The sequence below is a fragment of the Panthera tigris genome, chromosome A2, assembly GCF_018350195.1.
Source record: "Panthera tigris isolate Pti1 chromosome A2, P.tigris_Pti1_mat1.1, whole genome shotgun sequence".
Classification (NCBI taxonomy): Eukaryota; Metazoa; Chordata; class Mammalia; order Carnivora; family Felidae; genus Panthera; species Panthera tigris.
Window position 1 is genome coordinate 55,278,609 of NC_056661.1, and position 22,066 is coordinate 55,300,674.

The following is a 22,066-nucleotide window of genomic DNA, read 5'->3' on the forward strand; positions in this document are numbered from 1 at the left end:
ATTTAATGATTACCACACACTAATCAGAATGCCAAGGAGAGATTCAATCTGGGGCAGGTTGAGTTTAGGGTGCCAACTGGCCACTAAGATGAATATATTTAGCAGGAGTATTGAATACTGGTTGAAAGCACTAGCTTTGAAGTCAGGCAGTGTGTGTTCAACTCTTGAATCTGAAACTTGTGAATTCGGATTAAAAAAAAAAAAATCATGCCATCTCTGAGCATCAGCTTCCTTGTTCGTAAAATGAGGACGCCATAATCTTCCCTTCATGATTCTTGCAAGGACTGGATGAGCTAATGTATTAAGTTAACGTATTAAGTGTATTCACAATAATAAGTGGCAAACTGAAAGTACTTAAAAATGGTTCTTGTTATTTCCAATTGAAGAACTGCTGGAAATATAGGTCCCAGAGAGATCAGGGCTAGGATGACTTGGGAGTCATCCAAATGCAAGGGATGGGTAGGCAGGAAAGTTGGTGAGATTATTCAAGGAGTTTCTTTGGTGAGTACATCAGGCCAGTGGCAGAATGCGACTGAAAGTTACAGGCTCTACAGTCTTAAAAAAGCTAGAATGAAAAAAAAAAAATTCCTAACCTCAACTGGTCCTCAATCCCAATTAAACAGGTGATAGTCAAAGACCAGCTAACCAACTACTACATTACGGTAGAGCGGTCAGTCTCTGCCCTCAAGGAGTTCATTCTAGTGGGGAGAGGGGTATGAATAAATATATAGTAATACTACAAGAACAGACACACCACAGAGCCCTACTGCTCCTTTGGCTATAGTCTACAATACCCACTGTCCATACTTTTCATCCTGTAGCTTTAAATTTGCCTTTTCAAAGAAGCCTCCCTGATTAACCAATTCATTCCCTCAATAAATATTTGTTCAGGGTTTCCAGCACTGTTCTGAACCTGGAAGACAGAATGGTGAACAAAACCCTGCTCTTAAGGATCTCACATTCGAGTGGGGAAAGACAGACGTTGAACATCGAAGGGTCTACTTAATATGAACAAATGACATGCTACGAAAAAAAAATAAAGCAGACTGGGAAAGAGTGCTATTTTATGCAAGTGGCCAGATAAATCCTTGTTGATGAGGTGAAATTTCAGGAGGAAGCTAGGTTGTGGCCTGATCCACAAATATATCTTAGGAAGAGCATTTTCGGGAAAAGGAGAGAAGATGAGAAAGCCTGGAGTACCATCATATTATTTTATATACCAGGTCCTTGCTTGTTTTCTTCATGCCACATCACAGTTCCTACATATTGCAAGTTTGTTTACTTATCTGCCCTTCCAGAGAACATAAGCTCCAAGTGGGGACAGGGCTCACGTTTGTCAATGCCGGTGTCCCTGGTGCTTAGAGCGGAGTCTAACCATACAAGTTGATGTTTACTACTCATTTGCTGAACGAGTAACAACCGTTGCGCTCATAATAGTAACTATTTAGCTTTATTATCACCTTTTCTATCAGAATCCCGACATCTCCGTGAGGCAGGCAGGGATAATCATTCCCATACCACTGATGAAGATGAGATACAAGGGAAAGGAAGTGACGAGTGTGAAGAATAATTAGTTTTCAGGCGGGCTTCCAAGGGGAAACCATCTCAGGGCGTGAGACAAAATTCGGGGGAGCGCGGTTACCAAAGGGAAGATTAAAAGCCGTGATAACCTAGAAACAGGGCGGCATGAAGGCCACCTTTCGGTGAGCTTGGGGAAAGTAGCCCTGGGACGCAAAGCCGAACAGGGTGAGGGCTAGCAGTGGAAAAGCCGCTCTGTAGAGAGCCCCTCAAAACACACTCACCTGGTCCACGTCGTCCGCCATGCTTCAAACCCTGCGCTCTTTCCTGCCTCTCGCGAGAGTACGCGAGCCGCTCGCGCGCCCCCCTCCCCCCGCCACTGTCTCCGGAAACGCGAAAATACAACGAGCCGGAAGTAGAGAGAAATTCGTTCTGCGCCGTCTTGCTTTGTACAGTTTGTATTGGTCATTTGAGGCTGAGGCTGGGGCGGAGCTTCATCGGCGTAGACTTGGCCTATAAGGAAAGGGCTGGCGATGCCTCTCCCCGCTGGAGGCGGAGCTTGCGCTCCCATTCCCGCGGCTTAGTGCGTCAATCTCCGGGAGTCTTGCCTGGGCAACATGGTTCGGAAGCGTGCGGCCGGTAGGGAGCCGCAGGGACGTGAACCGTGCGGCCGGAAGGCCAAGGGCAAGAGCACGGCCCGGCGTGAGGAGAAGGAGGCGGGTGAGAGCGAGACCGAGCCGGGCTTAGGGGTAGATGCTCATGCTCAAGGAGGGCAGGAAACAAGGTGCGGGGGTGGGGGGCGGGGGCTGACTTCTGGAGGTGAGGGGGCGGAGAATACCCTGTTTGCCTTGAGCGGAGCCGGCGTTAACGGCGGCCCGGGGAGGCGGGCGGTTGTGCCACTGCTTGGGTCCTCACCGACGTCGCTGTGCTTTAGTCCTCGGGAGGACTGATGCGCCCTGGGGGTTCCCCTGGAGCTCAACCTGACCATTGGCTCTCCGGCGTTGCCTCTTTCCTGCTCCCTGTTGCCCACAGGATGCTGTCCAGCCTCCTGCAGATGCAAAGGGCTGAATAGGGGAAAAGGCATTACAGTTATTTTGTGGCCCCCCAGAAGACGGATGGACCAGAGTGCTGTAATGTGCGGACTCCCAGAATAATATCTTCAGTTAAATCTCACCCCAGAGTTGCAGATTCGGATCCAACCTGACTTCTCCACCTGGATATCGAATAGGTTTCTTATATTCGTCAAGGGCAAAGCAAAACTCTTGCTTTTCCCCTTTAAGCCTGTTTCTTCCCCACCTTTTCCCGTTCAATAAATGATCCCTTCACCCACTTGTTAAAGCAAGGCTCTCCTTTTCATTATACGTACACATCTAATCCGTCAGCAGGTTCTACCAATCCAACCTCAGAACTGTATCTCAGATCCCTCCACTTCTCTTTATTTACGTGGTTACAGTCCCTGCGAAGCCACCATCACTTTTCAGTTGAAGGACCACAGTTGCTTTACTGGTCTCCCTACTTCCCCACTTCTCTGCAATGGTTTTCCACCTGGCAGCCCAAATGATTAAAAAAAAAAAAAAAAAAAATCAGATCGTGCCATGTTCCTACCTCAAACCTGTGGCTTCCCATTGCTCTTGGCCTAAAATCCAAATTCCTTACCATGGCCTGCAAGACTTTACATGATTTGGCTGCTGCTACTTCTGTTGTCTTTTAGGACTCTTTGCCAGATACCCTCCTTATTGGCTTCCTTTCTCTTCCTCAAATATGCCATGTTATTTCTCACCTTGAGCCTTTGCCTTTGATATTCCTTCTTCCTGCAATGTTCTCCCATGGCTCTAGGGTGGCTGATTTCTTCTGTTCCTTCACATCTGAACTTACACTGCTTTGAGTGTCTGATCTAAGGTGATCCTTACCAGGTACTCCTTCACAGGCCCTCACAGCCTCTGTTGCATAATGTAATGATCTTGTTAATTTATTTGCTTCCTTTTAGGGTAGCCCGTCTTACTACCATTTAAGTTTATGCAAATGTGTCTTATTTTTTGCTGTGTCCTGTATTGTCCTCTCCCTCCTCCCTGCATATGCCAAGTGCTCAATAAATGTTTTCAATAATTGCATAGTGCATGCTGTAGAAGGGATTTCTGGCATTCCTAAAATAATCTGAATAGAAGTTTAGGTAACCAACAAGGACTCCTATGACACTAGGTTCAATACTATGATTATATAAGTTCAACATTCATTAGTAAATAGGCAAATGGAAGTCATTTCCAAACTTAGAAGGTAATTTACCCCACAGTTAATGCTGTGAGTTCCATTTTATTGATTTACTCATTCAGGTAATTTACCTTTACACAAAGGTAAATTGCCCTTTACACAAAGTATTCAAGACAGTGATATTTTGGAAGAAGGTAGCAGGCTTTGTGGCTTTTGAAGGAACAATCAGGTTTGGAGAGATTGGGAAATGCTCTCTGAAGGAGATACATTTGATCTGTGACTTTAAGGATGGGTAACATTTCAGCTATGGCTGTGAAAAGGGGTTGCTATTGCAGTCAGAGGGAATGTATTCTGAATATGTGGCACTTCAGGAGTTTGAAGTTTTAACCTGATGGAAATGCCACCTGCCTGGGTACCATTTCTTCCAGCTTAATACTTGATCTGGACTCCAGGTTGGTGCAACTTAGTAGTTATATGCACTGGTGCAAATTATTTTGGACAAATAGTTTACCTCTCTGAACCTCATCTCTGAAACACAATACTACCTTTCAGGGTAGTTGTGTTTGCGAGTGAGGTAGAAGCATCTGCCACGGTCCACGTCAGGTAATCAGATGGGCTACCTTCTATCGGTTCGGCCTAGGTGTAGGTGAGGAAGCACCCAGGCATGAGTCAGACCCTGCTAGCTAGAGGAGCTTGGCAGTAAGTTCTCTTCAAGGAAGAGTTACAATCTTTGCTGTGGTTGGGTCGAAGAACAGTCTGGTTGTGGATTGGGCTACAGTTCACACTGATTTGATGACTTTACAGTATAGTTTCTGAGCACCTCATTGCATGCCAAAGAAGGTGACACTTGGCTGCTTTCAACGTTTAGGGACAAAGAAAACAGTCCACATTATTTCCTTGTTTCTATTAGGGCATGTCTAATTTCTTTATGTTTCTTCCCTATGTTAATGCTTTCGTCGCTGTGAATCATTAATTCCTTCAGTAAATATTTACTGAGCACCTGCTATGTCCAGGCACTGTTCTCAGACCTGGAATTAATAGTAGTGAACAGGACAGTCAAGATCCCTGTTCTCGTGATGCTTACAATCTGTGGGGGAGGTGGGGGGGGGCAGACAATAACAACTTAATAAATTAATAAATTAATAAACAACTTAATAAATTAATAACAACTTAAATAAATGCATGCAGCAATAAGAGTTATGCTCTTATCCTCTAAGAGGAAGAAGCAGCTAAGTCAGAATTGGTAGTCAAGGAAGGCCTCTTTGAGGAGGTGATTGATAGTTTGAACGAATTACTGAATGTCCTGAAGGAGCCATTCATAGGAAGTTCTGAGGGAAGGCAGAGGAAGCTGTAAGTTTTAACAACTTAGGAGGAAATGAAATGAGCTTGGCCGGTTGGCTGGACACAGGGAGGTGGGGGGCGAGTGGTAGAAATTGAGGTGGGAGAGGTGGACAGGACTCTTAGTTTGGAGACCAAACTAAGTTTGTATTTTATTCTAAGCACTATGGGATGCCGCTGGCAGTTTTAAGCAGGTATTATTAAATCTCACTGGAAGGTCAAGTAGACCATGTGGTAATTCCTGCCTTTCTGAAATAACCACATTGGCCTCAAGGAGGCTGGTTAGGTAACTCTAGATCTTGGAGAGTGCTAGAAAATAGCTCTCTGGATTCTCTGGGACCCAAAAAACCATAAAGAATAAAGAAAAAAAATAACCTATGTTTCTACCATCCAGAAAGAAGCACCACTGAATAGTGGTATATTTTGTTCAAGTTTGTTTTTCTAAGTAGTGGAAACCACACAGTAAAAACATATTTGCTTGCTTAACATTTTATTAGATGTTATTTTCCTTTGTCTTAAAAGGTGACTGAATTACCTTCCATTGTGTGACTGTACATAATTATTATGTCATGGTTGGGCATTCAGATTTTTAAAATTTGGGGGTATTACAGTAGCCACCCCCCCCCCCATCTGCAGGGATATGTTCCAAAGTCCCCCCTCCCCCCACAACAGTGGATGCCTGAAACACAGATAGTACTGAACCCTGTATATGCTGTTGTTTTCCTAGACTCCATACCTATGATAAAGTTTAATCGATAAAACTAGGCACAGTAAGAGATTGGCAACACTAATAATGAATAGAAGTTCAAACAATATATTGTAATAAAAGTTAATGTTTGTTTATTTTTGATATAGGGAGAGTGTGAGCAGGGGAGGGCAGAGAGAGGGAGACACAGAATCCGAATCCAAAGCAGGCTCCAGAGCCTGACATGGGGCTTGATCTCACAAACCATGAGATCTTGACTTGAGCCAAAGTTAGATGCTTACTTAACCTACTGAGCCACCTAGGTGCCCCAGCCTTCTGATTCTTATGTGAGGCGATAATATGCCTAGGATGAGGTAAATAACAGGCATTGTGACGTAGCCTTAGGCCACTGTTGACCTTTAGGAGTTTGTCAGGAGGTTCAGTTGTTCCTCGCTGCAGTTGAGTAGTGGGTTGAGTGGGAAACTAAAACCACGGGTAAGGGGGAATTACTGTATGAATGAGGATACTATGGGCATCTTTTTGATTCACAGTTTTTTTGTTTCCTTTCTTGCCCCCCTTTTAACTCCTCTACCTCTCTCTTCAAAGCACAGAAACACAATTGTGTGTTTTAAGCAACCAAAAAAGTTTGGTGAGGAGGAAACAGTGCTTTTGAAGTATCCTCTCGCGTGCATTTTTAGATTAGTAAAAATGAAAGAGTTTCACATCTGTTTGTTTTACATCTATTCATAGAGGGCTGAGAAGCGTTAAAGATCCAGAAATTCTGACACCCTACTCAAACTGTCAAGTCATAAACCCTCAAGCAGCTTTTGGCCGTGGAATAAGGAATGTCTCCAGATTCTAAATATTTTTGAAATTGTTTGTTTCCATTAAAATGTTCAAAACACAAGAATGCATAGAGTCCTTTTATAAAACATTCTAAAGAAATTGATCTGTGATTTTATCTAGCATTAGAACATATGTTCCACTATAATGAGAAATTTATGAAAATTATGACCATCATAGGGTTTTTCCCCATGCAAAAGTATATTCTTGGGGAATGTAAGTATGTATCCATAGAGTCAGTAAGACAAACCATAAATGGAACGAATCAATCTGATACTAGGTTAATACTGCTGCACCTCAATAAAGGCTAAAGTATTTTTTTTTTCCAAAATTAATTGAAGCAGAGTCATGCAAAGGCAAAGGAGGATTCTCTATTTCAGATTCAGGATTGATTATTTTTATGAACATGTTTGCAAAATAGAAGCTATCTTCCCCTGCCGTGTTACTATTTATTAAAAGTTGATTTACCGATACCTGTTAAGAAACAGACTGTACTTCTAGATACCCTAATTTAATGAAAGCCAGCAGCTTGTGCCTTTTTAAAATTTCCCTTTAACAAAAACCAACAATGATTATTTTAAGGAAACAAAGGTATTTCTGAATTACTACTGTTATTCCAACCCTAAGTTTGCTGAGGTGGTTGGTAAATGAGTGCCTTTGGGTTAGATTGGAAAGGTTTCATAACTGTTTTGAGCAGGGTTTGGTTGTGAAAGGTGGCAGAAACATGGATTCGTAGCAGTAGGGTTGTGGTAAAACTTGGACATGCTTATGAACTCCAAACATTTCACTTAGAAGTGAGTTACCGCTAAAATAAATAGTCTTGGCAGGTAGTCAATAAGCAAGGTGCTCATAGCAGATTGATGTACTTTCCTCCCTGGATACTAGCTGCAGTTTGAGATTTGAAAGCTAGATTTTTGAGTCATGTGGCAGTGTCTGTCGTCCCAGGAGGAGTAGAATAAAATGCTGGTAAAAGGAGTGAGTTTTTACTGTGAGTGTGGGTGGAAGTTGGAGTAGAGACAGAAGGCTGCAGGCTGGTTGCTGAACAGATGGGACGGTGACCCGGTGACGGAGATGTGGCCTGGAGAGAGGTGACAGAAAGGGGCTTTTCATCACGTGCCTGTGAAAACGCACTGCCTCCACCTTTCCTGTGTCCCTTACCTCATGTTCCATGTGGTCGTCTAGATGTCTTGCAAGATGAGAAACCTCTAAAGAGGAGCCTTCTCTCCAAAGTCTCACGAGAAACGAGGAAGAGAGGTTGCAGTGATCCCGGGGGCCCCGCACACAGTCCAGCCAAAAGGAAGGCGGCCAAGGTGACTGTTAAATCTGAAAATGCCGAGGTGAAGGATGAAGCTCTCAGCGATGGGGAGGACTTCAGGTGAGATGGCTGAGAAGCTTCCTGCCAGGTCTTGATTGCTGCCATCAGGGAGGTGTGAGTAATAAAACCTCCCCTTTTTTGCTTGTCACTAGGATCCGTGCAAAAGACGGGATCTTTAAACTCTTCCAGCTAGAGCTCAGACCACTAGTAAGATTCTTCTTAGCGGTTACAGTTGGCTGTTGAACAGCCAGGCTTGAACTGCAGGGGTCCACTTATATGTGGGTTTGTGTGTGTGTGTGTGTGTGTGTGTGTGTGTGTGTGTGTGTGTTTTATGATAAATACAGTAAGCTCTGTAAATGTAGTTTTCCTTCCTTGTGATATTTCAAATAACATTTTCTTTTCTCCAGCTGACCTTATGGTAAGAATACAGCATACAAGACATGTAACATGCAAAATATGTGTTAAACACTGTGTGTGTTATCTATCGGTAAGACTCCCAGTCAACAGAAGCCTAGTAGTAGTTAGTAGTAGTTTTGGGGAGTTAAAAGTTCTGTGCGGATTTTCAATTTTTCAAGGGTATATAGTTTACCTCTCAAACTTTTCAGATAACAGTGACAGTGTGCAGAAAGTGATTTATTTGTGGTTACGCAGCTAGATGGTGGCAAAAACCAGGTGAGACCCAGGTCTTCTGACTCGCGGTCCAGTGCTCTTTCTCCTGCATAAAGGTATTCCATTCCGAAAATACTGGCCTGCCATTCCAGCTCTCTCTTGTACTGTCCTCGAGCACACTCTCCTCCCACCCAGCTGGACTTCTTGTCCCTCCTGCTTTGCCACCTGAGTTGTGCTCATTCTTCCCTGTACCTGGAATGTTTTCTTCCACCTAGAAGATGTGGATCAGAATCCATTTGCTTGACAGTTTCATTGATTCTTCCCTCCTCTCCTCTGGTTTCTTGCAGTGTCTCTTACGAGTGTAGCTTGTCTGCCTCGTGTTGTGCTTATTTGTGCCCATGTCACGTACTGCGCCTGCTCCCCTGGAAGCTCTCTGAGGCCTGGAACCACTCCTGGTTCGTTTTCGTGTGCCCTGTGGCATCTAGGGAAGGGCCTTTTGTTTGGCAGAAACTGAGCAAGATTTTTGCAGTGAATGCACATTCTTAGTAATATGTGGTGGACAGGGATTACAAGCCCAGTGATCTTCCACCTCCCAGGAAAGTTGTGGGGAAGAGAGGAAGAGGAAAACCAGAGGCAGTAGTCCCTTCAAAAACAAATATTCAATCTTAGTGTTGGCTTTTCCAGCAACCTCCAGTCCTGGCAGAGAACAGTCGCCCAGGAGAGGGCAGCAGTAGACAAGAGCATGAGGAAGCAGGTCAATTTTGCACTCAGTTCATCTCCCTTTCCCTTAGGCTTTCCCTGAATCTGTCTCTGAGCTTACGGTTTCCTGGCTGCCCGTCCGCACTAGTTGGATTCTTTTCTCCAGAGAAATCCACATACAGATAGACCAGGATACAGTCAGTTGAAGCTCTGGGACCTCCTTTCCCTTTCTGTTGAGAGTCCACCGCAGTCAAACCCATAGCACACGGACACTTCCGTTACATTCACTCTCAGGAGAAATGTTTTTGTTTCTGTGGCATTGAGAGAGAGAAGCAGGCTAAAAAGGCAAAATGCGGAGTTTTAGAGCTGAAGACTGAGGATCGGTTATTTTAAATGTCTGCGCTGAAATCCGAGACGATGTTATCACCACTGTCAAACATTATAAAAGCTGAAAAGTAACTCAGAGCTCTAAACACATTTTAGAATGTATATGAAATTGCAAAGAGTAGGTTACATATTAACAACCATTTCATCTTGGGCCAGTTAGTCAGCTGTGGCCACTTCCCCATGTCCTTATCTACTGAACCAGCTAGCTGCCCAAGCTTTTGTTGTTGTGTATGACAGACCTGCATACAGTCACATCCCTGCATACCCTGAAGTTAGAATTCCACTAGCTTCTGTCTCCTTACATCATAATTCTTAAAGTGGGGGGAAACAATTATCTGAGTTGGCTCCTGGTAGGACCAGCAAATGGGAATCCCCTCTTCTCCGTTGTGGTGCCCACCTGCACGTGTAGACACCCAGACACCACAGCTTTTACTTCTGGAACTCCCATTATTACTGTAGTTCCTTCTGATGTTCCCTGTACCCCCTGCAGGCTCAGCTGCGTTTTCCCTCACACAGCTCTAGGTTGTAGGGTCATTGCCTTCTTTCTGACAGCACATCCAGCGTCAGACTGATGATCAGAGCACATCTTGAGGAGCACTTGGGACCCATGCTGATGGAGGGTATGAGGCTCAGAGCTCACACATCATCTTTACATAATTGCAACAGGTTCTCAGCAAATAGAAGGAGTCCTTCTAGGTTATGGGAATCTTCTTCACCTTCCCTCCTGTGATCTTTACACAGGGACTTTGCCAGTGCCCCCAAGAAGGCACACCATCCAAAGAGAGAGGCTGCTGTGGACAAAGGCAGCTGTGAAGGAGACGAGGAGGAAGAAAGTGACGATGATTGGGAAGAGGTAGAAGGTAAAAACATCAGAGCTGTGTGATTGTGTTTTTCTGGTTGAATCGGCTTAGAGGCATGTCACTTAGTTACCCGTTGTTCCCTTTCGAAACTAAGATCTAATAAGGTTGCAGTAGGGACTTGCTTTTGATGCAAGGAAAAATTCATGACCAGGTTACCGAAAACGTATGGTCTTCCTCTGGTGGCTGTCAGGAGTAGATTGTGAAAGAGAGAGGGAACGTCATCTCGTAGAAAGCACACAGGCTTTGAGTCCTGGCTTCAGAACCCAGCTTTGTCACTTATAGTGGAGTGAGCAAATCCACCTGTCAGAGCTGAGTTTTTTCACTGATGACATTCAGTAAGCATTGAATGCTCCCTGTGAGCTGTGCACAGGCTAGGATCCAGAACTGTGTTGGCGGAGGAAAGGTTTGCAAATGTAATGGGCCTAAAGCCTCATATATTCACAGTAAGTAGCTGCTAATATTATCATCCCTGATTCCTTCTGTCTAGCTTGACTCTATCTCAGCTCTTGATTTGGAAAATGATTTTTGAAAACCAACAAAAAAAATTTTTAATGTAGTACATAGACCCCACCTAGATTCCTAACTGTAACATTTGCCATATTGAATGTGTCTTTCTCTCTGCATATATACATTGTAGAACCATTTGAAAGTAAGTTGCAAGGGCGCCGGGGTGGCTCAGTCTCAGGATATGATCTCACAGTTCACCGGGTTAAGCCCCAAATCTGGCTCTGAGCTGACAGTGGGGAGCCTGCTTGGGATTCTCTCCCCCTCTCTCTGCCCCTCTCCTGCTTGTATGCATGCACTGCTCTCTCTGTCTCTGAAAAATAAACATTTAAAAAGAAAATAAGTTGCAGACACCCTGGCACTTTACTTGTAAATACTTCATGCATTTCAAGAATAAGACATTCTCCTACATGATAAAATATTTTCACACCTAAGAAAATGAAAAGTCCCCATTTGTTACAAAAATATCCTTCCTAGGTATGTTTTTGTTTGTTGCTAATCCAGGATCTAAGGTGTGAGCCTTGTATTTGGTTATACCGCTTTAGTCTCCTTTAGTCGAGAACAGTATGTGCTACCCAGCCCTGTTTTTTCACTTGTGGAACACTGCTGTTTTTGAAGAGTTGTGGCCTCTTCTTTTGTGGGATGTCTCATAGTCTAGTTTTGTCTGACAGACAGTCACACATCTCAGGGTGGTGGTAATGGGTTTCAGTGTCTCTTGGTTTCTTATACATGTAAGGTTTACCTGAATTTAGGTTCAGCTCTTAATACTGCATCCGTTAAGAGGCACCTAATATCAGGTTGTCCTACCAGTGACGCAAAGTTCGATCGTGTAAGGTGGTCCTGCCAGGTTGCAACAATATAAAGGTACATTTTTTCCTCTTTAATTAGCCGTCTCGGGTGGTACTAAAGAATTTCTTTTTAATGTTTCTTTTTGAGAGAGAACACACACCTGTGTGTGGGGAAGGGGCAGAGAGAGAGGGAGACAGAGGATCTGAAGCAGACTGCATTGTCAACAGAGAGCCTGATGCGGGGCTCAAACTCACAAACAGTGAGATTGTGACCTGAGCTGAAGTCAGACACTTAACCCATTGAGCCCCCCAGGTGCCCCTACTTAATGGTTTTAGTATGTTTTGATCTTTACCAAGTCAGAGATTATTACACTGAGCATTGCAAAATGGAATATTCTGAATCTGTCATTTCATATTCATTGATCAGGTGACTTTGATCTGTAAAGAAGAACTTTCTCTTTTAAGAATTTATTTTGAGTATCGCTGTGGACTCAGATATTTTAAAAATTGAAATATGTTATCAGTTAGTATTGTTATACTTTTTGATCTTCAGACTGTCCCAGATTTGGCTCGTGGGAGCCCCTTTAAGCCAGTTACCCTGCTGTGTCCTGTTGCTCTGGCCTAACTCATTTTTGAGAACATTTTCGTTTTCTGGCACAAGAAGATGTGCCAGGCCCACCCTATACTTTTCTTGCTCCAGACCTATAATCAGCTTTTGTTTCTGCAGGAAGTCCTGGCTCTTTTCAGTAGGGACCCGTATATACAAACCAGGTCTTGACATTAGGTGTGTTCATTACCAACGGGGTGTCAGTGCGTCTGGACCCACAGCCGCTTTAAAAGGGCCTTTGCTGATGACATTCACAGTTAGATCCAGTTCAGTGAATTCAGTTTATGTCAGCTAGCGTTTACAAGTGATGCAGGGGATAAAGAGAAAAAAAGATGCATTCCTCGTCATTACAAGTTTGCGATTGGGGCTGTGAAGACCCCTCAGTCATTCCTCTATACAGAGCAAATTGTGATATGTGTTACTGTAGTAAAACAGAGAATAGAAAATTGTTCTTGTTTGGCACTTTTTTTTCCCTTGGATAAAGGCTAAGTCTCTACTAAAACACATACTTGAGCATCAGCTCCTTGATACCAGAGATCTGTATTTAATTCAACTCAGTGTTTCTGTGCCCTAGTTTCCTGTGTCTCTGGGTTGCTGTTCAATCAACTTCAATGAGCAATAAAGTAAAACAGCACAGTGTGTGGCATTTTTGAGGTACTCAAAAACATGATAGGAGTAGGGGACTCCTGCCTCGCATCTGTCCTGTTCTGTTCCTTACTCCCTCCATCTCAGCAGAACTCAATTTTGTTCGTGTGATCGCTGTTATAATAATTATTATCACTGATTTTTGAATATTTTTGTTGATAGAACTTAGTGAGCCTGTGCCGAGTGATGCAGGAGAAAATGCAGCCTTCTCTAAATCTGTCCTGCCCGTGAAGCCAGTGGAGATAGAAATTGAAACACCCCAGCAGGCAAAAGCCAGAGAAAGAAGGTAAGATTAGGCATTTGCTTCTAGATTCCTGTCGCATATAATCAGCAAGAGCTGCTATGTGACGAGAGCTTTTGAGAAACACGTAGGAGACCAGGGCTGAGTACCAAAGTGGTCAGGAGCCTTAGGTGGGAGAGCCCTGGGGTTACCTTTAGGACTTGAACAAGAATCTTGGTTTGTTCTCTGGCTGGGGCAGGGCGTGGAGAGAGAGGAAACTCTTAGGTATTAAACATCTGTTGTGTCCAAGGGCTCTGTGGGTTGTCTGTTAACTTAAACTTTAAGGTAGTTTGTGAGTGAGGACCTGGGCGCTCTGAGAAATTCAGTAAAGTTTTAGGAGTCACTCAGACAGGAAGTGGATGAGCCAAGATCTAAATCCCTCTCCATCCAACTTGACCCTCATCTTGTCGCACCACATCACACTGCACGATTTGAGGCAGTGCCCCACTGTGGTAGGGAGCCCCCATTCCATCCCTAGGTTCCTGGGACCGCTGTAGCCCCTGGTGGCTTGGGAATGTGTAACACCACACCTTGTAGTTAATGGCCAATGACTCCCGCTGTGTGACAGGCACATCATTAGGCACGAAGAAAGGAGATGATAGAAGTCATTCAAGAAGTGTGAAGTTGGCTTGTGGATGCAGGGGACACCGGCATGAGAGACCTCTTACAGCAGAGCAGCACCAACAAATGAGTGTGCACCAATGTAGCACAAAAGTACCCATGCTAAGGGGGGGAATCCGTAATCGGGAGGTCAGACAGGCAGAGAGGACTGCTTGGAGAATGTGCACTTCAAAGCACGTCTGTGCGGCGTGTCGGGTAGAGAAAGTCTAGGCATTTAGGCGAGAAGGACCAGAAAATCTGCAGAAGGTAGCCAGCTTGCAGATTCGCCTGCACAACCTCGTGCGGGAAAACAAGGGGCGCCATTCATGAGACATCACAAGGGAAAGGAAGTGACTGGGGGCTGGGGTCAGGCGTCGCCCGTCTCCCACTTCATCCTCGGATTTTTCCATATGCATGGCAGTGAAAGGATAAAAATGGAGTTTGAGACATATCTTCGGAGGATGATGAACCGTTTCAGTAAAGAAGTCCGTGAGGACACACACAAGGTAAGGGCAGGGGTGAAAGGACAGTGTCCTCTCTGTCAAGGCAAGGTGGTGTGGTGCCAGAACTTTGGTCTCAGTGAAGCCTGGGAATAAGGAAAGGGATCGGCGTGGGTTGAGCAGCGGAGGAAGGCTTTATTGAAGAGAAAGGGCAGAGGACACAGGCTGGGGGGACTGCCCAGGCCGAGCTGAGAGCACATGGTGGGACGACCAGTGTGTCTGCATCTTGGGGGGTGCGTGCATCGGAGGCCTGTGGAGAGCGAGGGAAGGGCACTTTGATGTCCCTTGGGTCGGCAGCGGCAGCCAGAGGAGGTAGAGACGGCAGAGGTGGAAGAGACCCGTGTGTCTGCAGCAGCCGCAGAAATATGGAGGTGAGGTGAATGCAGAGCAAGGACAGTGAAGAGATGAGACCCCTCCCCCCCCCGCCGCCCCAAAGCCTTGAGGAGTATATGGGATAGCTGTGCTGCTTGTACCTTTTGGTAGAGGTGAAAGCAGGGGAAGAGTTAATACGGCTCCCAGATTGTAAGCTTCAGTGAGGGGAGAAGGGTGAGCCACTGACTCAAACGGGGTGGTCATAAGTGGGTTTGACGACGGTTTTGCAGGGAAAATGATGTAAAGCTGTGGGGCGATGGGGAGCAGTCCTGTGATCATCTCATTAGGTTGGGGAGCAGTTGGAACTCAGGTGAAGGGCAGACGTGGGGTCTGCAGTGGGAGGGGCTGGGTTCTTCCAGGGCTGGGGGGCTAGCAGCATGGTGAACCCGTGCCGACCCCCAGCTTGGACAGTTGCTGGCGCTTGTGCGGCCTCGACCTTCTCTCCCACAACTCACTTTTCCTGCCAATCTTTTTGGAGCAAACCCCAGACGTTGTAGAACGTCATCCGTAAATCCTACAGCATATATCTAAAAGACAAGGCCTTTAAAAGAAAAAAAAAAAAGTTTTTATTTTGCAATTTTGAGATTTGATTATTTCTGTGAGGGAATAAGTAGGGAGGGGACAGGGTGACAAAGTCTTGGGAAATGGCTGACATGGAACTTTTCTTTCTGTATGTAGAAATAACAACAAAGAACTCCTGCCCACAAAATGTCACTCAGTCTGGCAGCAGAAACCCCTCCGGTTTTCAGCCTACCATCTTCCCCTTTTTCCCAGGTTCACCTGTTGTGCCTGCTGGCAAATGGTTTCTATCGCAGTAACATCTGCAACCAGCCAGATCTGCTTGCCATCGGCCTGTCCATCATCCCAGCTCGCTTTACCAAAGTGCCACCTCAAGACGTGGATGCCTGCTACCTGTCGAACCTGGTGAAATGGTACGGCCCTCCAGCCCGTCCTGCAGAACCCCAGTGTAGGACTTATGTCTCGCAGAGTCTGGGGGCAGGTCAGTTCCACACACCTTCCCTGAAAGGATCCTATATGCCAGGCCTTGGGCACAGCACTGAAGACAGAGAAGCGTCAGGCATGATCTCTGCCCTCGAAGAGCTCCCAGGCTGGCCGGGAAGACCGGTGCACTCAGTTCATCAGGGTAGCGTGCTGGTAGGAGTGCTCAGGAGGGGATGTGCTGGGGCCTGTGGGTGCACAGAGCAGCCGGGGGTCTGGGAAGGCAACCAGGGATGTGAGTGTGGCGGGGTCCTCAGTGGTGAGCAGGGGTCAAGCCGCTCAGACTGGGAAAAGCAGGGCATAGGCAGCCGAGGCTCATGCTCCCTTCCGAGACCGTCCCTTCTGATTTTCTTGGCTATAAAAGAATAGCGAGCATTCCTCTTTGCCATGACCTGTGACACAGGGAACGCCTGGTTTCTTTCCAGGTTCATTGGAACATTTACAGTTAATGCAGACCTTTCAACCAACGAGCAAGATGGCCTACAGACCACATTGGAAAGGAGATTTGCTATTTACTCTGCGCGGGATGATGAAGAGTTGGTCCACGTAAGTGGTCTTCCTGGCAGCACTGTTCTTTAGGACTGTTAGCAAATGACCATGGCAGTCATGTGCCAGATACCGTTCCAGTGTTTTCCATGTTCTTACTCAGTCCTTGTAAGATAAAAAATAGGTTCTGAAGCTCAGAGAGGCCAAAAAACTTTCTCAGGGTCATTCCGTTGGGAAGCCCTGGAGTCCGGATCGAGACCAGTGACTATTGCTTGCCGTCCTGGAGTACAGAGCACTTCAGTTTTGGTCAGGCGCCCTCGACTTGTTTCCATTAAATAGCCAGAAATTACGTCCAGACATCCCAGGGAAATGGTTTTTCAAACACTGGCTGCCGAAATCCTTCAGGAAGTGTTTTCCTCCCTTCCAGTTTGAGCAGCGACACTGGCCGGTTGCTGTGCGGCGAGGAGAGTTCTGTCCACCAAGATGTTGTTGTGTCTGAAAAACAGAGGTAGAAATGCAGTTTTACCCCTGAAAGATTCCTGTTAATCACGTATGCTTGTGTCTGAGCTCCAGCTTTTCTCTTTGTTCAGGGCAAGAGACCAGACTTCTTGGATCTTAAGAGCCCAAATGAGAGGCATCTTTACCCGTCTTCTGATCTGGCTTGAAAAAGTCTCATATCTGACACGGCCAGGAATCATGCCAAAATGCCACCTCCCAGGGACAAGCATTAATATTTGAGTTCTGTCCTCCCTGTCTTTGTTGCTGTGTGTATTTGCAAAGTATTTTCCCACCCCAAAATGATACCGTGTGCCCATTAAATAGTTACCCGGCATTCTGCTTCCTCCTCCCTCTCCCTCAAGCACCTGGCAGCCACCGGTCTGCCTTCTGTCTCCACAGATTTACATGTTCTGGATGTTTCATGTGGAAGTAATACAACCTGTGACCTTCTGTGACTGGATAGACCACATGTTGTTTATTCATCAGTTGTTGGGCATTTCGGTTGTTTCCATCTCTTAGCTGTTGTAGGGAGCACTGCCGTAAACGTGTGCGTACGTGTACTTACTCGAGCTCTTGTTTTCACTTCTTCTGAGGAGTGGAGTTGCTGGGTCATTCCGTGTTTAACTTTTTGAGGAATCGTCAGACTTTTCCACAGCGGCTGCACCGTTGCATGTTCCCACCAGCAGGGTGCAGGGACTCCACTTTGTCCACATCTTCGCCAATGCTCGTTGTTTTCCTTTAAAAAATTTTTTTTATTGTAGTCATCCGAAGGGGTGTGAAGTGGTATCTCGTTGTGGTTTTGACTTACGTTTCCCTGGTGACTCATGATGGTTAGCGTCTCCATGTGGTTATTGGCCATTTGTATATCTCCTTCAGAGAAATACCCAAGTAAATCCAATGCCTGTTTTTTAGTTGGGTTCTCTGTCTTTTTTTTTGTTCAATCGTGAGAGTTCTGTATGTACTCTAGACACTAGGCACCTGTCACATATGCAAATATTCTCTCCTATTCTGTAGGTTGTCTTTTCCCTTTCTTGATAAAGTCTGTTGATGTACAAAAGTTTTCATTTTGTCAAAGTTCAGTTTTTCTGTTTTTCCTTTGTTCCTTATACTTTTGGTGTCATATCTAAAAATCCATTGCCAAATCCAAGCTCACGTAGATTTCTTCCTCTGTTTTCTGCTAGGAGTTTTATACTTGTAGACCTCTTACATATAGGTCTTTCATCCATTTTGAGTTACTATTTATATATGATGTGAGGTGAGCATTCACCTTCATTCTTTTGCATGTGGAGACACAGTCGTTCCAACACCCTTGGTTGAGGAGACCGCTCTCCCAGCTATCTGTTGTGTTATCTTCACTGTTGGCCGAAGAGACAAGATTTTCAGTGGGGATTGCATGGTCTTGGCACCCTCATCAAAAATCAATTGCCCGAGGATGTATGGGTTAATTCTAATTCCATTTATCCACCATGACTCCTTGTCTCCTCTATTCTGACAGTTTCTCAGTCTTCTCTTGTCCTTGCTATCTTGATACTTTTGAAGAATACTGCTTAGGAATTTTATAGGGGGTCCCTCAATTTGGGTTTCTTTGATGTTTTCTCACCCCCTCTGCTTTTAACTTCAGAAGAAACGTGCAAAAGTAATCTTTTTTTTCGTCACAACATGGCTTTTCATGGAAAACTCACCCTCCTATTTCTGGCTTTCTCAGCTGGGCGTTACAGTAATTCAGGAGAAGCGGGTCCCTGAGGTCCACATGGGAAGATCTTGCTCAGATACTTTGTCACTGTCGCTGTTTTGGAGGTTTATTCCCCCAACCAGGCTCCCATCCTTACAGGGTAACAGATTTTTAGAGTCGCAGCCTCCAGTTGAAAGACTCCTTGTGGGAAAAATGGAAAATGGAGTAGACTTTGGGGATCTGGTGATAATGATGTTTTCTGTTTTTTCTTCTTAGAGTGATGTCATTTAATTATTTTCTCTTAATCACATGCATGACATATGTTGAATACAGAACAATCAGAAGATAGATAAATTGGAAAAAAAGTCACCTGTAAACACCCATATCCCCAAAATGGGTCCTTTTCTAAACACGCTTATATGTTTATATTTCTATACTTTTTTTTTTTTTACAAAAATTAACATTACACATAAAAAGCAAACCATTTTTCTACGAAGATAAATCTCTCCAGCATTATTATTATTATTATTATTATTTTACATTATTTTTCAGAGAGAGACAGAGCACAAGTGGGAGAAGGGGCAGAGAGAGAGGGAGACACAGAATCCAAAGCAAGCTCCAGGCTCCTAGTTGTCAGCACAGAGCCCGACACAGGGCTTGAACTCACAAACCGTGAGATCATGACCTGAGCCAAAGTCGGATACCTAACCGACTGAGCCACCCAGGTGCCCCTCTCCAGGATTATTTTTAATAGCGTGGAGGTTTCCAGCCTCTCTTGCTTGGTTGTTTCTGACTTTTCCCCGTTATAAAAATCTACCCACAAGAAACAACATAGAATTAGTTAAATCCTCATATTTTTTTTTTCTTAGAATAAATGTGTCATTGTTTTTCATTGTAGATATTTTTACTGATTCTCCGGGCCCTGCAGCTCCCCACCCGACTGGTATTGTCTCTGCAGCCGGTTCCTCTGAAGTTACCTACAGCAAAGGTGGGGTTCTCCCAGAGGGTAGTTGTGTCAATAAGAAGGGAGAAATTCTCGCACTTCACAAAAAAATTGGTCATTGGACTTTTTTCAAGGGTTGGTATTCACAGGGCATGGGCCTCTTGGAGCCTGCCTTGCACGTCCCCTGTGTTGGGAAGACTGGACACCAGTGGGCCTCCGGCAGCCTGAGCTTGATGGAGCTTGAGGTGTAGAGAGGGGCCTGAGAGAGATCTTGGCTCCTTGGTGGGTTAGTTTCTGCCGTGAGGTGCAGTAGAAAGGCCCCGTCTTCCTCCCCCTCCTCCTCGTCAGTGTGGAATGATAGCGGGTGAAGGACTCTGCATTCCGCCATCGTCTAAGGAGGAGGCTCGGTGCTGTACTCACTGCACTGTTAGCACGGTCTGAAACGTAGTGTCAGAGGTGGATTTTTTTTGTTTTTAAGTTTACTTATCTATTTATTTATTTATTTATTTATTTTGAGAGAGGGACAATGAGTGGGAGAGGGGCAGAGAAGGAGGGGGGCAGAGGATCCGTAGTGGGCTCTGTGCTGACAGCACAGATGCAGGGTTCGAACTCGAAACCATGAGATCATGACCTGAGCCAAAGTCGGCCGCTCAACCGACTGAGCCACCCAGGCGGCCCTGAAATTCTGTATTCTTAATGCAACAACTTTATTAAGTCTGTCAGTATTTTGTTTGCAAGATACGTTATGTGCCAAAAAAAAAAAAAAAAAAAAAGGTACATTGTATGCAAGGTGTGTATTATTGCCAAGGACACTGAGATTCAGAGGTTCATATGTACCTAATGATATGTTTATGGGTACATACGGAGACGTTTATAGGTGTTTATGTATAAGTCTATATGTAAAAAATATTTGAAAGCAAGTGAATAAACGTCTGCATACTTTACTGGCACCATAGAAGAAAGGAGAAACAGAGCTGGGATTGGAGCCCAGGTTTGTCTGTTTCCGGTGTTCTTTTCCCCGGGCCACACTCCAGAGTGGCAAGAGTCACACTGTGGCCTGTCTAAGGTGCCTTAGGTTTCAGTGAATGCCGTCTTACAGTCCTAAAGTCGAGCCAGCCTGTCACTGTCTGAGCTGGGGACATCCTGTGTACATGGGTTCTGTAGCCAGTGACTTGGGCCTGGTAGATTATAGGATCTCCTATCATTAGCAAAAAAAAAAAAGAAAAAACAAAAATTCCTCTTCTGTTTAAGGGAAAGAAAGCTTCCAAGGAGAGATCTACAGAGGGTCCTGGAGGCTCCTTGGAAACTTCCAGCCCAGTTCCGGAAAACCAAGCTAAACCCAAGAGTGGCAAGGGGACCGGACAAGAGAGCACTCCTTCTGCGGGCACTGGCAGTCCGAGCGCCAGAGGGAAGAGGAGCAAGGCAGCCGCGGTTGGGAAGAAACGGCGTGGGCCCTCCTCCAGTGAGGAAGAGGAGCGCAAGGCGGGGGGGCAGGAGGAGGGCCCCCGGAGACGTCGGCAGGGCCGGGAGCGGCAGGTGGCCTCCAGGGTGTCGTACAAAGAGGAGAGTGGGAGTGAGAGGGGCAGCAATGGCTCTGACTTCGAGCCGTCCAGTGGGGAAGCCCGTCATTCATCCGATGAGGATTCTGAGCCTGGCCTTCCCAGGCAGAGGAGGGCCCCGGGCCCCCAGAGGACAAAGGCAGGGTCTAAGAGTGACTCCAGGACCCACCGTGGAAGGCACCCTAGGCGCTCTGGCTTTCCGGCAGCGTCCACGAGCTCTTCGAGCAGTAAGAGCAAGCGAGGCAAGAAAATCTCCAGTGATGGTGAGGGGACACAGAGAGGGACAGCGGCCGGCAGAGACCAGTGGCTGGAGGTGTTCTGTGAGCAGGAGGAAAAGTGGGTGTGTGTGGACTGTGTGCACGGTGTGGTGGGCCAGGCCGTGGCCTGTTACAAGTACGCCACCAAGCCCATGACCTACGTGGTGGGCATCGACGGTGACGGCTGGGTCCGGGATGTCACCCAGAGGTACGACCCAGCCTGGATGACCACAACCCGCAAGTGCCGAGTTGATGCCAAGTGGTGGGCTGAAACCTTGAGACCGTATCAGAGCCCGTTGGTGGAGAGGGAGAAGAAGGAGGACTCAGAGGTAAGGCTGGCGGGGAGGGAGGACGAGGGGACTCAGAGGGAAGGCGGGCAGAGAGGGAGGAGGAGGAGGACTGAGGGAAGACTGGCAGGGAGGGCAGAGGAGGGGGACTCAGAGGGGAGGCCTCAGCTGCCACAGGTTCGAGGCCCATCTTGGTGCACCTTATGTGTGCCCAGCCCCATGTGGGGTTATCTTTGAGTGTGAGCTCCTATAATTATCACAACAGTACTATAGAGCTGGGATGATTATTGCCTTAATTTTACCAGTTAAAAATGTAGGACCTGAGAGATAAACTGCCTTCGTACTTGAACCCGTGTCTATCTGGGTTTGAAGGCATATACTGTGTGTGTTTAGTTATTGCCTAGTTGTAAATTTGGAGCTTGAAAATAATTTATGCAAGTCCTATAAATTGCACTCCGTGAAGAAAAACTCATGAATGTGATGGTCCTCTGTGTCCCCGCCTGTGCCCCCCCCCCCCCCATGCACACTCAAAGGAGCACACACACACAAATGTCCCTCCTCGGATCTAGAACACTCCTCTCCTGGGAAGGGAGGGACTCCGGAAGGC

The 22,066-nt window shown here is 45.9% G+C and overlaps 2 protein-coding genes across 7 annotated transcripts in view; one reads left to right on the top strand and one right to left on the bottom strand.

The window, feature by feature from the left end:
- Nucleotides 1–1,927, bottom strand: part of LSM3 (LSM3 homolog, U6 small nuclear RNA and mRNA degradation associated) — a 63,251-nt gene extending 61,324 nt beyond the window's left edge. For all 4 annotated transcript variants that reach the window (XM_042979592.1, XM_042979591.1, XM_042979593.1 and 1 more), the window contains exon 1: nucleotides 1,803–1,927. In XM_042979592.1, coding sequence (XP_042835526.1) covers nucleotides 1,803–1,823 — 21 coding nt within the window. In that variant the 5' untranslated portion in view covers nucleotides 1,824–1,927. The remainder of the gene's footprint in view (nucleotides 1–1,802) is intronic.
- A 19-nt stretch (nucleotides 1,928–1,946) lies between these two features.
- XPC (XPC complex subunit, DNA damage recognition and repair factor) overlaps nucleotides 1,947–22,066 on the top strand; it is a 29,174-nt gene continuing 9,054 nt past the window's right edge. Inside the window, exons 1-9 of one of the 3 annotated variants that reach the window (XM_007093360.2) lie at nucleotides 1,947–2,238; nucleotides 7,775–7,967; nucleotides 10,344–10,462; nucleotides 13,169–13,292; nucleotides 14,308–14,392; nucleotides 15,533–15,690; nucleotides 16,183–16,303; nucleotides 19,312–19,401; nucleotides 20,608–21,501. In XM_007093360.2, coding sequence (XP_007093422.1) covers nucleotides 2,136–2,238; nucleotides 7,775–7,967; nucleotides 10,344–10,462; nucleotides 13,169–13,292; nucleotides 14,308–14,392; nucleotides 15,533–15,690; nucleotides 16,183–16,303; nucleotides 19,312–19,401; nucleotides 20,608–21,501 — 1,887 coding nt within the window. In that variant the 5' untranslated portion in view covers nucleotides 1,947–2,135. Of the gene's footprint in view, nucleotides 2,239–7,774; nucleotides 7,968–10,343; nucleotides 10,463–11,564; nucleotides 11,831–12,055; nucleotides 12,182–13,168; nucleotides 13,293–14,307; nucleotides 14,393–15,532; nucleotides 15,691–16,182; nucleotides 16,304–19,311; nucleotides 19,402–20,607; nucleotides 21,502–22,066 lie in introns of those variants that run through there. The other 2 variants (XM_042979590.1, XM_042979589.1) reach the window with 2 other exon arrangements.